This window comes from Melanostigma gelatinosum, assembly GCF_949748355.1.
Source record: "Melanostigma gelatinosum genome assembly, chromosome: 16".
Taxonomy (NCBI): domain Eukaryota; kingdom Metazoa; phylum Chordata; class Actinopteri; order Perciformes; family Zoarcidae; genus Melanostigma; species Melanostigma gelatinosum.
Genome location: NC_136649.1, coordinates 2,904,465 through 2,920,759, shown reverse-complemented (window position 1 = coordinate 2,920,759; position 16,295 = coordinate 2,904,465). Strand labels below are relative to the sequence as shown.

At 43.0% G+C, this 16,295-nt stretch overlaps 1 protein-coding gene across 1 annotated transcript in view; it reads right to left on the bottom strand.

Annotated features, from left to right (window-relative positions):
• kif6 (kinesin family member 6) overlaps window positions 1-16,295 on the bottom strand; it is a gene marked incomplete at both ends in the record, with an annotated part of 98,539 nt that overhangs the window by 69,397 nt on the left and 12,847 nt on the right. Inside the window, 6 exons of the mRNA XM_079286088.1 lie at window positions 1,996-2,082; window positions 2,635-2,778; window positions 3,126-3,332; window positions 11,563-11,692; window positions 13,812-13,921; window positions 14,452-14,599. Of these exons, the coding sequence (XP_079142214.1) occupies window positions 1,996-2,082; window positions 2,635-2,778; window positions 3,126-3,332; window positions 11,563-11,692; window positions 13,812-13,921; window positions 14,452-14,599 (826 nt within the window). The remainder of the gene's footprint in view (window positions 1-1,995; window positions 2,083-2,634; window positions 2,779-3,125; window positions 3,333-11,562; window positions 11,693-13,811; window positions 13,922-14,451; window positions 14,600-16,295) is intronic.

Here is a 16,295-nt window from a genome sequence, read left to right as displayed (position 1 = left end):
GGCCAGGCTCTGAGACTAGACGAATGAGGGATCCAGGGGGAGCAACCCCTCAGGAATTTCCACACCCGCTTCTCAAACATGTCTCTCTGGTGGGCTATGGGCAGGGTTCTGTTTGACTCACAGGTATGCGCTAATCAGAGCTGTCTGCTCAAGCAACATGTTGTGTGTCTCTTTAAGTAAATGGAGAGTCCAGGTATGGGGGAGTCACCCGGCCTCCTATTACCCTACGCTGAGCTGCATAACAACACCTTAAGATCAACTTTTTTGACCCTTTAGGAATTACCTAGAAGTTTGATGGCGATTCAGCTCAACTCAAACAGCCCCTGCACACAATGCTCAAGTGTCCCTTAAGTACACACCAAAAAGATGGTGGAAGCATCTTGGAAGATCCGATAACTGTTGACAATTTCCTCTTCCTGTAGACCAGGATCAGCCTGGCCTAAATGGAGGCTTAAGACAGACTTTAGTGCTCTTAGAGAGACCAACAGAGCCAACCTTATGGGGAGCTCCTGTGGCTGACTTCATTATGATCACGGGTCACTTTCAACACCTCATTCTTACCCTGTCCATAAGAGACGTGTTAAATGTTTTGTCTGGTCTGGCAGGTTTCCTGCTGTTCAGGCTTTGAAGAAGTGCATTCTGGAGCCTGTCAGTATAAGACCATTGAGGCAGCGCGTTGCCTAAGCGATGAACCAAACACTCACTGCAAGATTGGGAAAAAGCAACCTACATGTTTCAAATCAATTATTATTAGCCAGCATGTCCAATAGACAGTGCGCCTTCAGATGGGGGCAGGCCAAAAATGGGAGTCTGAGTGTCACCCCAAACCACAATAAATTACATAATTTTAATCTGCAAACTCCACTGCTGGCTCAACTTTTTTTTTCCCATGCAGAGAGATAGAGGGAGAGACAGAGAGACTGGAGCAACGGACAAAATGAGAAACATACTAAAAAGACATAAACGGAGACAAGAAATTTGCCCGCGGAGGTTTGGGTTTGCCTGGAGCTGAAACTGTGCCGGAGCCAAATGGGAGCAGCCAGACACTGTCACAATTACTGCGCCCAGCCGCAGACTCTCTTAAAAATACCTCTGTAGGGTTTGCAAGTGGCCAGCCAAGTCTCACCAGCAGTAATACAGTAGCAGTTGATCCTCGGGCAGATCTGGGTGGGAGGGGAGGAAGCGAAAGTAGCTGTGAAGACTTACTACTACTGTATTATCCCCTTGAGTGGCCTTCATAACAGCTACCAGGTCTGCTTCCTGGCATACTACAATACAGGAAGGTGTGAGTGTTGTGAAAGGAGCGAGTGGAGGAGGGAAACCATCGTCAAGGGTTAACTTAGCAAAGCTGCTCAGGCCACCTCTCATTATATAACGTAAAACAATAATAAAAAGGCAGATATGGACATTTGTGTGTAAAAAATGCAGAGGCCTGTTACAAATATATGTTGTAACAATCCAATGATATATTCTCACCAAAACCTTCTCTGCTTTCCAGCTCACTCTGGCCTCTTCCTCAACTTACCAAAATATAGCATGCATTCACAATATATATAGGTACTAAACAAAATGACTGAAAGCAAATAGGCTCTCATTGCTGCATTACGTCCTCAGATTGACAACATTGTGCGATTTTTGCTTGCTTGCATTTAAAGACATTTATACACACCAGTCTCCAGCTGGATGCTTTCTCAAGAGGCTGTAAGTTATTGGGATAAAAATATGCCTGAACAGAATTGGAGGCATGTAAACGAGACTGAGAAAGAATGCAAATAGGAGCCTGTGATCAGTCTAAATAACGCGAAGACGGACAGGCGTCCACATGTTGACGCTGGAAAACTGCTGCTTTCACAATGACATGTGACACTGGAAGAAATTATTTGGTATTGGAAACCGAAAGCATGATGAAGCAGCGCATTAAGTCGTGCTTCCGTGATGCGATTGTGTGGCTAAACTATGGTATTTGTAGTTGCTGCGAGTGTCTGGCTGGCTCACCAGGGCAGGATCCAGTTCTTCGTTCAGTATCGCCTCATTCTTGATGAGAGCCACGCGCTGAGCAAAGTGACATGTAGAGATGGACTCCTGTAGAACAGTTTCAAAAATATATGTTTAAATGTTTGCTTTCGTGCCTGAGGAAGAATATCACTCCTGATAAAAGCATCTGGTACATTTACTTAAAGTGAATGCATGCAAGGACTAAAACAAAGAGGACAAAATGTAATAGTGTTGAGCTATACTTTTAATACTTTGTTTTGTTTTAAAAATGTCACAAAATATTCAACTTGGTTTTTAACACCCAGAGAATCCTACATATTTTTGAAGGTGAAAAATAATGATGTAGCCGGGAGAGGGGGGATATGTTCCCAGAAAAACAAATTTAATTTCTGATATTACACCAGTAAAGTTACATCAGATAACTCAGATATCCTCTGAGATTTAAGTATTACATTTATTTTCTTTTTAAATTCATAAGGCATGTCTTCTTGTGAATATAATCCAATTAATTGTATTTCCACATACTGTATGTATATACGTATGTTAACACCTTATTTTGAAAACCGGACGTAGTCACAAGTGTATCCTTCTGCTTAATTTGGCAATCTACCAGAATAGTCTGTCTGAACATGTCCTTACATCAAGGTTCCTCTTGTCCACTGCTATTGTGGCAATCATAGTAGTCATGCAGTTGCCCCTAAGGCTGTCTCTCAGCACCGAAGTCAACATGGAGTTCCTGTAGGGGATATGGGAGCGGTTCTTCTCTGACAAAGCTATGATCACCTGAAGAAAACAGCAGTTGAAAGGGCTACATTGTAAATCAATACAGAGATAGAGGGTTACTCCATCCATTGCTGTTGTGTGTTTATACAGTAGCTGCAAGATGCCAGTTGTCAAATCAATCAATGTCAAATGTCTCAAATAAAATAAATTAAAATGAAACGTATAGCAATCCAAATGAAGTCGCCTTAATCAGCAAAATATTGTTTTTACTCATGCGGAAAGCTTTAAACTTCACACACAGGGTAAATTAAGCAAAGTTATTATTGATACAAAACATATTTTGAATACTAAATTGTTTGCACAATATATTATTCCAAGTGAAAAAACAATGTCTCAGAAACGGCTACCTGCTCCAAGTAGTGGAGGGAGAGGTTGATGTACTTGGCCTCAGTGAGCAGCTGCCCATTCAAGCCAGTCTTGCTAACTCTATCCGATCCAGCCAGGTCCACCAGATGGAGCTTGGAGCGTCGCAGGGTGGCCGAGCCCGGCTCACGACTGCACACGTGCACGGTGAAAATACAGTGGGACCGCGTGGATGCCTGGTTCATCGGAGTCTGCAGAAGAGAGAAGACAGACCATTTTGAATATGCTGTAATATTCCAAGGTCTGCGTGAGAGTATTCTCAATCCTCTCACCAAAATTGGTACACATGGTGGACACCAAAAAGAAAAAGGGAATTTCATTCACCATCTGCCCTACTTTCCATATTGAAACAACAAAAAATCCTTTGATTCTTATTTCGTCTCGCTCCCCGCTGGTTTGAAGATCAAAGCCACACCATGTGTAACCCAAGAGCAGTAAACACATGGTGGTAGCTTTACAAAAGTTGAGGTTGCTTTTCAGATGGTCACTGGAACAGCAGAAGTCAGGTTGAGACCGAAATAGAGTGGGAGTCACTCCGCACAAACAAACTTTATTAACTAGAGGAGGATGGTTACTCATGGGGTCCTTGATGAGAGGATAAATAGAGGAAATTGATATTCACTGACATAGTGCTGTTCATTGACTTCTTTCTGTCTTCTTGTCGGCAGCTTGGACATATGATGGTGGATTAAAATAACGTATTTTAATTAGAACAAAGGGTTCTACGATACAAAGATTATCCCTTATGTCCGGCTGATACAGCACATCTCTTTGCCTTTTGTGAATTGGTCATTGACTGAAGACATGGACATGACTTTCTTTTACTCTCTGCTCGACAAATCATCATCATAGACATACCAGGTCATTCATTCTAAAAAGGTGCTCTGATGCCGACTTGTTGTTGGCATACATGTGCCAACATCTCCCTGTTAGGGTCGTGACGGCTCACGACAGATCTTTCACCATCTTAACCCACCGCTGTCAGCACTTTCCACAGTCCAAAAGTCCCTTCACTCTGTACACGTCCAAGTGTGCTCCTCAGGGTATCCCTTAAAGAAATATCAAACAGCCCTTCAATGTTGACAAGGGATCACATACATAATAGGATTGAATAAAAGGACATGGATAAGGACAGCTAACCAACCAAATGCTGGTGAAACTTGATAGTCAACCTGACCAGCCAGATGTTTTTGTAGTCATTGGTCATTGGAAACTGTTCAGAAAAGTGCAGGCACTCTAAAAAAATGCACGTCAGGTAATTGGATGATCTATCAATCAAACAGGGTCACCATGCACCAACCTCAAACATCATCAAGAGTCCGCTAATCCTTCTGCCTTGGAGTCTACAAACGAGGCAGAAAGTGAGAACCAGCTCCGGGTGTTTACTACCCTGCTGACGGTGAGAGTGATGAACAAGCACCCTCCAGAACCTGAACCAGGAGTGGGTCTACCACATTAAGAGACTGGTAAACCAGACGATGGAGGGGCTCCCTATCACTGAGGACTTCTGCCCGGACGTGAAGAGTGCCAAGAAAGTGTGCAAGGCTGTAGTGAAAGTACAAATCAAAGATTTATCTGCTAGGCTTGCAAAGGATGCCGCCTCCCACTGTTGGTGCAGAGATGTGCTCCAAGTCGTGGCTTTTTCCACAGGTACATCGGCTGCCTTCATTCGAATCGTTCTCATCCCATAAAGCACCACACCAACAGCTGCAGGTCGACAAAGTGTGCAGCAATGCCACTGAGAGAAGTCTATAGGGCCTCATGGTGGCTCAGTGGTTGACACTGTGGCTAGGGGTGGGGGAAAAAATCGATACAGCATAGTACCGCAATATTTTGCGTGACGATATTGTATCGATACACAAGGATCGATCTTTTATTATATAAACTATTTAAAAAATTCAAAAAATTCAAAAAGAAATTACTAGAAAAATCAAATCAATTGCTTTTTCAGTCCACTAGATGGTGCTGAGTTGTTTTCTGGTGAGGTCAGGAAAGGTCCCGGGTCAGCATGATTGGTAGGAAGTTGGTCAAAACAACGGTGTTAAATCTGCCAACAGTAGCCGGCTAATGGGGAGAGTGCAGCGCATAACTGTCTCTCTGCCCTTGACGCATCGCAAGTTATACTGAGTTATATAACTCTTATATCCTACTCATATAAGTTATAGTTCATGTACTGAATCCACACGTTTGCATTTAGTTCAGTTGGACTATGTAGTAATACAAACAGTTCAGTTTGTCAGGTTCATGCAACATTTATGACATTGCTGGTCAGTCTGTCTGCTTGACAATCCTATTTTGGTGCAATAAAAATGATTGAAGTGAGATGAACAGACTGAAAGCTTAATTTTATTGGATAAAATGTTGACACAGTTTTCCTTTGGGGAAACAATTTAAAGTTGAAAAAAGTAATAAATCGCAATATAGGGCTATGTTGTCGCAATACTCAGAATATCGCAGTATCGTGATAATATCGCAGTTTCGTGATAATATCGTATCCTAAGTATCGTGACAATATCGTATCGCGGGATCTCTGGTGATTCCCACCCCTAACTGTGGCCTAAGGGCAACAAGGTCAAAGTCACACCAACCTTGACTCTTGTTTCTATGAGGAGTTTCTCTGTGTCGGCATGGGTTTAGTCCGGGTGCTCCAGTTTCCTCCCACGCTCCGAATTTAGACAATAAAATTGTTGAATTGTATTTTTGATGTCTGAAGCACCTCTTAAATTAGAAAATGCATTATGCATTTCCTGCTTAAAATGCATTGGAATGCTGAAAGCTCAAATGAATCGCAAATAAATTGTTGAAAATACAGAAATGGGTGAAATGAATGGGAGAAATGACTACATGTCTGAAAAATGTTGAAGCCCGAAAGCATTAAACTGCACCGTTGAAAACCCTTTGAAGAAAGAAGCTGAATTACAATGCAGGAAAAGCTTGAAGCTAAATGATTTTACTGTCAAAGTAATAGTAGTAAAAGTAGTAGGAGTAGTAATAGGAATAGAACTAATAGGAGTAGTAGTAATAGCAGTCGAAATAGTAGTAGAAGCAGAAGAACTATTTGTAGGAGTAGCAGTAATAGTAGTAATAGCAGTAGTAGTGATCATAGTAGTAGTTGAAATAACAGTAGTATTAGTAGAAGTATTAGTAGTAGCAGTAATAACAGCAGTAGCAGTAGTAGTAGTAGTTATGGTAGTAATAGCTGTAGTAATGGTCGTAGTAGTAGTTGGTATAGAATTAGTATTTGTAGAAGTATTATTAATAATAGCATTTGTAGTAGTAGTATTGTAGTAGTTGCAGTAATAGTAGTTGCAATGCAGTTGTAGTAGAAGTGGTAGTTGTACTATAAATATTAGTAGTAGTAAAAGTATTAGTAACATTAGAGATATTTATAGTAGTAGTTGTAGTAGTAGAAGTGGTAGTCATAGTAGAAGTAATATTAGTAGTAGCAGTATTAGTAATTAGAAGTAGTAGAAGTAGTAGTATCAGTAGTCGTAGTAATAGCTGTAGTAGTGGTTGTAGTTAAAATAACAGTAGTAGTAGTAGAAGAAGAAGTAGTAGGTGTAATAGCAGTAGTACTAGTAGTAGTCATACTAATAGCTATAGTAGTATTAGTATTGGTAGTAGCATGAATAGCTATAGTAGTAGTAGTATAAGTAATAGTAGTATTGGTAGTAATAGCAGTAGTGATAATATTGGTGGTAGCAGTATTTCATTTTGAGCTTAATGTTTAAATACAGTTAATCCATGGGGCTTTTATTTTGAAAGGGTGGGGCTGGGTGGGGGAGGGAGGAGGAGAGGAGACAGAATCAGAATGTTTGAAACACACAAACAGAGGTTATTAAATGACAGGCTTCATCACAAGCATTTCAGTTAGAATTCACTCTGTAGGGCTTTTATTTTGAAAGGGTGGGCTGAGTGGGGGAGAGGAGACAGAATCATAATGTTTGACACACATATACTGAGGTTGTTAAATGACAGGCTTAATCGCAAGCATTCCAGTTAGAATTCACTCTGTGGGGCTTTTATTTTGAAATGCGGGGTGGGTGGTGAAAGGGGAAAAGTCCTCTAAAAATCTCTAAGACCTGAGTGACTGTATGAGAGAGACACAGAGAGAGAGAGAGAGAGAGAGAGAGAGCGAGAGAGAGAGAGAGAGAGAGAGAGAGAGAGACACAGACAGAAAGAGAGAGCGAGAGAGAGAGGAGAGAGAGACATAGTGAGTAAGAGAGAGGGAGGGAGAGGGAGAAGGAGAAAGAGAGACACGCAGACAGATATAGACAGAAAGAAAGAAAAAGAGAGAGAGAAAGAGAGCCTGAGACAGACAGAGAGAGAAAGATTGAGTGAGTGTGCGAGAGGGAGAAAGACAGACAGGCAGACAGAGAGTTAGATGGACTGAGTGAGTGAGTGGGAGAGAGAGACAGGCAGACAGACAGTTATGTGGACTGAGTGAGTGAGTGGGAGAGAGAGACAGGCAGACAGACAGTTAGATGGACTGAGTGAGTGGGAGAGAGACAGACAGGTAGACAGAGTTAGATGGACTTAGTGAGTGACTGGGAGAGAGAGGGAGGCAGACAGTTAGATGGAGTGAGTGAGTGGGAGAGAGACAGACAGGTAGACAGAGTTAGATGGACTTAGTGAGTGACTGGGAGAGAGAGGGAGGCAGACAGTTAGATGGAGTGAGTGAGACAGAGACAGGAGGTCTCATGATCTTTCCCTGAATATCTCCAAGTCATGTGTGTCTGTGCGTGTGTCAGTGTGTGCGTGTGTGTCAATGTGTTGATCAACTTCACTAATTAGCTCAATCAAAAACACCTGTGTGCCTGCAGCCTTTACATGGAGATAAAACTGTGAAACACCTGTCAAACAAATCCTCAAAACCCCCATAACCGTAGCTCCTATTGCTCCGATATTAGAACTGGAGAGGAAGGATGACTTGACGAACAGACCATGTGAAAATTGTGTCTGTAGTCTAAAAAATGTGGCTTCACTGGCGATCTAGAAATGTTGTACGGTTGTCTGAGCAAGATTCTTTTGAAGTAAGAATTAACATTGGTCTCTATGGAGCAGATAGTTGGTTTTCCTCTCAATTAGAGACTCTTGTGCCAAATGTGTAAATCTGTTGGATTCCACAGTCATTTGTCTACGACAAGGACACGATTAGCTACTTTTCTACCAAAAATGATGCATGAAGAGTGAAAATTGTGGAGTCTGTGCCAATATAGAAATTTTTTTCACAAGATTCTGAAGCTCCTCTTCCTTCTAGCGATGACACTCTGAACTGCGCAATACACACCCATCATAAAAGCAGAAAATTACGGGAAAAATCATGAAAGTTCAAATGTAACAGTTCAAAAAGTGTAAAAGATATCAAAACGCTTATAACATACAATAATAGCTCAGGGATTTCTCAACATTTTAAAGTAGAAATGGTGTCTGTAGCTGAAAGTATGAGGAAGAAGAAGGATTTGAAAGTTGAAGATGTTTAAGAGGATTTAAAGAATCTCTCCATAGAGATCGAATTCAGAAAAGAATGTGCAAAAAGCTTAATAATTCAAAAATGTTTACAGGTTAGAAACATGAAAAGTCATAACAGGCATGTCCTTAAACAGCTGAACATTTTAAAATTCAAACTGTTTCTGTAGCTTAAAAAATGTGGAAGGAGGTGCATGCCAAAAAACGTACGGAAGAAGTTGAATAAAGATTCGAAGAACAATACTTGGAATGCTGAATCCGCATTCCGACAATAAAGATTCAAAGAACAATACTTGGAATGCTGAACCAGCAATTTCTAAAATGTCCATTTAAAAAACATCAGTCGTAGTGTGACATATGCAGTAAGTGACTGTTATTGCAAGTCCTACAGTGGAAATTGATAGCAGCATTTATGGATGACAGTTAAAAGTATTCAAATATACAGGCAGCAGTCCATTGATAAGAAGTGACTGTTGGCTCTCATCTCTGAGCGGTATTGTGTCCATACTGAGAGACAGTTTGGGTAAGCTTTGACGTGTGTGAATTGTGCGTGATAATAACTTAATTTTGATATCACCAGATATAATATAAACATTTCTTTAGGAGTCCTATACAAACTCAAAAGTATAAAATAGTACGGACGAGAGCACACTGAGCACAGCATGTCTATTGAAATGGTTACAAAATGTGTGTATCATGTCTACAGAGGAAATAGTGTCCACACAGGGACATTTAGGTATGCCTTAGCTGTGAAAATATACCAGCAGGACAGTTCAAGCTCTTTGAAGTCACTTCCTGTATTCTCCTGTGTTCTCAATTAACCGCATGTCGATCTTACATGCACCACATGCTAACCACACACATAAAGGTTCACTGTGGTGCTACAAACCCTGAAACACTAAGAGATTGCTGAGTCAAAAGATTAAAAGTGAAGTTTCATTCAGACCACCTGCTATGGACTGTACAAGTTCAGCAGGCAGTTAGGATGTAGAAAGAGGAAAAGATCCAGGCCTACATGTGAAACGGGGACGGAGAGAGAAAAACAGAGCAGATGAGAGGAAACGTTTCCTGGTGAGGTTGAAGGAAGGGTGAGGAGTTTAGAAGGTGTACTTTATTTCCTGTCCAATAAAAGTGGAGAGGGGATTGCCAAGTCTCAAAGCGAGTGAGTTCATGATCTGTCGAGTGCAGCTTCAACGGATGTGTCATCTTTTATCCACATGGCTGGGAGCAAGAGAAGAAAGAAAGCACAAGTGTTAACTTCATTCGACGTCTATGTGGAGCAAGGACTTCTGGGATGACTCTGGCGGTGACAAATTGAGTTTGTTGATGGTTCTTTGTTTGCTTGTGACTCAAGAGTATCCTTCTGGTGAAGAAGTCCCAGAGAGGATGAGTTCACCGTGTGGGTGGACTGTAGTGAACTGTGAGACGCCTCGATTGTCTGATCAACAGAATGTGTTTCCACTGAAATATCCCCCCAGGTTTTACAACAGTGTGTCCTCAAGGTGAACGAAAAACAAATTAGTTATTGTTTTGGCAAAACCTTACGTGACTGTACTACCTCCAAAACCCATTTCCATGTTCTGGAGAAATTCCATCTTGGAGCCCACAACGATGTCCTCTGGATTGGTTTTGCTCCATGCACGACTCCCAGCCACATCAAAAACTGACATTGGAATACTCGTCAGAAATGCAAAAGCAAGTATCTGATTGAAACCCGACCATGCAGTTCACTTTTACTGTCTGTTATTTACTTACAAACTAGCAACAAGAGTAAACAAGGTGAGATCAGCCCTTTGCTCCAAACCTCAGGTTGCAAAGCAAAAGCTGACCCACCACATGTCTCATCAGCCTGGGGAGTCTGGGTGTCTGTGTGAAGAAAAGAACCACCGCAACATAAACAGAAATTACAGAGAGAATGCTTAGTTTTACTGGGGGGGGGGGGGGGGGACCACAGGGGACCAAAACACTATTTCAGAAGGGTCTTAAGGTAGCCTTTAGAGTGCATATTGAATTTGTGGACAAAAAATAACATTCATGTCACTTATCCTGGAAGTGGTCAGGGATTTTTGCATACTGACTACAATCCTTACTACTGTATGGTGTGTGAATTGTGTAAGGTCATTGGAAAAACAAGAGCCTCAAATCCAAATCATATTTTTAGCTATAACATGTGATGGTAGTTATTTTCTGTAAAATAGATAGAATTAAATACTTGGGCCTATGGCTCAACTCAGATATTGGACTTGGTGTTCTATAAAGATGTTAGATATTGTTTTATACTGTTTGTACACAACTTATATCACCAATTTTGGATTACACTGATGTTGTTTGTCAAAATGCTTCTAAAACGAATCTTTGCCGTCAAGTTACTGTGAGGACCTTTTAACTGCTTATGATATAGTCTCATTTTAAAACGGATGCCTCTATATGACCTACACCTGAGTAAACGAGACCATCAACGAGAATATTGGCGCAGAAGCAGAGCTTTGACATACAGACACCACGCTGCTGGAGGCCCAGGCCGTATTGCTGGGCCCGCTGGAGGGAAGGGAGGCGGGTAGGAGATCTAGAACCCGGACTGCAGTAAAATTAGAAGTTTTCGAAAGGGACTTTGGTGCTCTGAAACATCAGCCCTTTTGTCCACAGGGACCGACAAAATCAACACAAATTTAGCAGCTTAATTGTACATGTTTAAGTAATGTCAATTGATGAATATGTCCTTGGCTACTTTGTAGCTAGTTAACTGTTGTATTTTTTTTGTGTAGTCCGTTTGTGTTGTTTGTATGTGCAACAGTTTTCATCTGTTGCTTTGATTGTTAGTATTTTGTGTATGACCCACTCGAAAAATGAGATGACCCATCTCAAGGGGCTTATCCTGAATATATACAGTCTGTGTGCATTAATACATAGAATTAAAAAGTGGATGTCCCATCATACATTCCTCTTTCTCACCTCTGCAATCATGCGATTGGTGTCACCCAGGAAGAGCAGGTTCAGAGCTTCCTCCTCATTGGCTGACTGCTGCAGGGACAGGTTCCTCAGATGGATCTTCTGGTCTGGATCTTCCATGATCAGTACCTTACTGCAAAAGAAAAAGAAATGTTTTAAGGACATTTCATGTATAATAAATCTACTTGAAAACATGAATTAAAAAAATGACAAAGCAGGACAAATCTGAGCCAAACCCAAATAATCCCAACACTAAAGCAATTATGAAAAAGCAATTATGTCAGTTATGTCATCCACTTCCCTTCCATCGCCTTGCTCTGCTCTAAATCCAAACAAACCACATCTGCGAGTCAGTGTGGGCTGCGACCCAGTTTGACACGTGTGCTTTATCTTTCCGGGGGTTCATAACTTGATAACTGCCAGGCCCTGCAGCTCAAAACAAACAGGTGATTGGTTCTTGGCCACATCAAGCCTTCTAAAACACAGTGTGCTTGGACAGATGGGGCTGAAAGGTGTCACGGCTCCGCTGTGACCTCAGCTCGTGTCGGTGTCTCCCCTCTGTACTCTCTGTCAGTGTGTGTGTGTGTGTGTGCGTGCGTGTGTATGGCATGGGCGCGGCTTCAATCATCGGCACCTGGGCTCATCTCCACACCTGCCAACAATCAGATCATCATCACAGACCCAGCTTCCTTCAGTCTCATCGCCAGATTGTTTCTTCAGCTCAGTGGTAGCTACAGCCTCGGCCCCTCTGAGTTTTACCTCGTCTCACCAGTTAGTTCGCTTTGTTTTCCCGATCTGGCAACTAACTTGTGTTTTTCTTGTGCTCTAAGATTCCTGTGCCACGTCACCGCCCAGCCGCCGCCACTCACACCGCCTCACCTTCCGACCTGCATGTTCCACCGGCTCCACGAACAAACGAAATAAAACCTTTTATTTCACCTACCCTGTTGTCCCGGTGTCTGCGCATGGGTCCAGAACAACTGACCGTAACAGAAAGGACTCCTATGATCTCACCATATCATTTCCTTCATGCCACCAGGGTTTTGACAGTATGGCTACTGGATTGAGATGTCAAAGAGGGTGGAATGACTGGCGAACACATGTGGACAATTATGTTATGATGGAAATAATGCATAGATGAGACGAGAATAAGTAAAACAGGAACAAAAATGAGTCCAAGAATGTAAGAAAAAAGAGAAGGGGAATGTAGGGAAAGGCAAGAAGATTGAAATTTGTCAGTGCCACAGCTTCTTCTTGAATCAGCAAGTGTGGCCACAGCATGGTTAACATGGGGCACTGTCTATTTCCAGAAGACTGTGATTTGTGGGTATCTAAACCTTGAGCTGGATCCTCTGCTTCAACTTAAATGGAACTGGTACAAGAAAATACAAGACAAACACCAAAATGATGTACTGAGACGATGTTGTGCCTGGAGGGCCAAAGTCTCGTTTGAAATAAGTAAGTATTGAGTTTGACAAAAAAAAAAGAAAGAATCATACACAGACAAACCTCCAGAGAGATGGAATTGATAATGACAAAGAAAGATGGACACAAACTAATTAAAAATGTAAAAAATAAAATCTGACCAGCGGCAGAGACTAGCTATGAAAAGCAATTTCTCCACATGACCCTCCTGCTCTCCACTCCAGTGGCAGAGTCTGCCACCAGGTCGACCGCATCCATTGCTGTCCCACAGTCTCATTATGTCAGTTGGCAGTTCGTAGTGAGGTGGTAAATACTTCAAGATTTCACCGCACCACGACTCTAGGCCAGGCTGACAAACGGCTGTTTAGGAGAATAATGGAGGGGGTGATTGCTCTTTTCTATCTATCACTCCACAAGGTTAGATATATGGCTCTAACGGTTTTGACTTTTTCAAATATAACTGGATGTCTGTACAGTAGCATCCACGTAGTAAAAGTTACAGTATTAAACAGTGGCGGGCCGTGCATTTTATACCTGGGCCTTCACTGCTGTCCTGCACAGACAGCAGAGGTGAGATCTGATTGGATAAAAGCTCTACTTAAAACAAGCTGCACTGGAAGCAGAGCAACTGAGGAAGACAGTAGCTGTGCAATGAGAAAATAAGATGATGGGAAAAATATTTTTATAAATTATAATACATGTATATACGTGTATTTAAGAAAAATTATTAAATTATAAAATCGATAACTTTGTGATTCTGTTTCGGCCAGCAGAGAAGGCCTTGCAGGCCCTGACGGCCCACCACTGGTATTAAAAAGAACACTAACGGTAGGTCCTCCAGTCGAGATGCTTCATGTCGGGAATCCAGAAGGTCATATCCCATCTCGTTGTAGATCTCCAAGTAGGAAATGTGTGTGGTGTAAACCATACTGCTGTCCTGTGGAGCATACAATACAGAATGTTAAACTGGACTGGGTGCATACAGAGGTTTTAAATTGAGATGCTTTGCAGCACAGGGAAAAGAAGGATGGCTGAGAGAGACAGTATAGTACTATTTTACATGTTGCTTGTATTCAGTAGCTGTGTTTCCATTCAATTGTCAAGTGAATTTTAAGCAAACTTTTGAAATGTCGGGAAAAAAACGTAATGCTAATTATAGGCGCGGTGCCATCAACTAGTTTGGAGCCGCTATACTTGGCTACAGAGTACCGTAGTTCGGTCAGAAGTTGGCGCTGTAGGCTACGCCTGGCTGTATACAAAGTAGAAGAAGTAGAGGATGGAACTGGAAATAAAACAAGGCAGCTTTGTCATCAATCTCATCGACTATAGAATACAGTCGATGAGATCGATGACAAGGTCTGCAGGAATATGTCTCCATTGGGCAAGTGTTGATTATTATTTCATGTCAGCTAGTATTGGCCATGGCCTTATTGTGCCAGTGAAACTTATCTTAAATGCCGTGCTGACCTGGGAGAAGCGTTCGAACAGGTAGGAGATGGTGCGGGGAATAATGCCACGGTCGCTGTAGCGCTCGGCCCCTCCTGAGATGGTGAAGGTCTTCCCACTTCCCGTCTGGCCATAGGCAAATATAGTGCCATTATACCCAGCCAACACACTGCATGCATACGCACACACACACACACACACACAGATAAAGAGATTTAATACACAATTTTATGAATATTGCTTTCTGCCATATCCATTTTTGGGTTTTAAAGATTTATGAGGGCATTTCGACCTTCAGTGGATAGTGATAGAGAAGCGGTGGGAGAGAGAGAAGGGTATGACATGCAAAAAAGGTCGCTGGCTGGAATTGAATCAGAAATTCTCTAGAAATACAGTCTCACTGAGGTGAACATGTAATGACTTGCAAAAAGCTTAGTCTGTAAATAATTTACACCGTGTGCCTCCAATATCGTCACTATGTTAATTTGTAAGAGTGCAAGGGACAGTCAAGTATATCCCCAAGCAGACGCCGAAAGTCTGAGTAAATTGAATCTGACACTTTAAATCCACAGGAAAGGATAGCAGTGACTGGAGAACGAAAGTTACGAACGTAACTACGGTTCTATGAATCCTGGATGACCGCCAGAGGCAGTGCTTAACACTGGATGTATTCCGTCTCGCGCATGCGCAGGTCGAATATTTATATCAACAAAGTCACTCGTGACCTCAGGTGACTCCCGTCGTCTATAAGTTCCGGTGTCATCCTGAGTTCAGTCCTATGGAATCTTCTCGCGAGTTCACGGGATTCCGAGTGACCAAGAACTCTGGCGGTCATCCAGGATTCATAGAACCGTAGTTACGTTCGTAACTTTCGTTCTATTTCATCCTTACTGACCGCCAGAGGCAGTGCTTAACACTGGATGACTTATACCAAAAGAGTCACGAGGAATCACAAGTACCCACCTTGTATAGTTCAGGCAGAGGAAGCTGGCCAAAGAACCCTCCCCAGTGGGTGAGGGGTGGCAACGTTCACTCTGTAGTGTCTGGTGAATGTGCTCGGTGAGGCCCATGAGGCCGCAGCACATATATCCTCCACTGGCACACCTCTCAGGGCTGCCCATGACGTGGAGACACTCCTGGTAGAGTGGCCCCTCACTCCGGATGGTAGCGGACGGTCGCTCGCCTTGTATGCCTGGGCAATGGCTTCCACTATCCAGTGGGACAGGCGCTGTTTCGAAAGAGCACAGCCCTTCTTAGGCCCACCATAACTGACAAAGAGCTGCTCCGACCGCCGTATGCAAGCGGTGGCCTCCACATAAGCTCGGAGGGCCCGCACCGGGCACAGCAGCCTTGACCTCTCCTCTCCCGATGGGGGGTCAAACTCCGCAAGCTGGATAGGCTGGTTGATATGAGAGCGTGTCAGCACCTTTGGGAGAAACGCTGCATTAGGCCACAAAGTAACCCCCGATCCATCTGAGTTCCACCTCAGACACGATTCACTCACCGACAGGGCATGCAGCTCGCCTACGCGTTTAGCCGAAGTGATGGCGAGGAGAAACACCGTTTTGGTTGCCAGCCATCTCGGCTCTGCCCGTGCCAGGGGTTCAAAAGGAGGCAAGCACAGGGTGTCCAATACCAAATGTAGGTCCCATGCCGGGGCCTTCGGGGCGTTTGGGGGACGCAACCGCCGAGCTCCCTTTAGGAAGAGGGACACCAGTCTGTGGCTCCCTACTGTGCCATTGTCGACCCTAGCATGGTGCCATGAAAGAGCGGCCACGTACACCCTCAGGGTAGCGGGAGACCGGCCCTTATCTAACAGGGACTGCAGAAACTCAAGTACAACAGGTACGGGGCACTGCACCGGG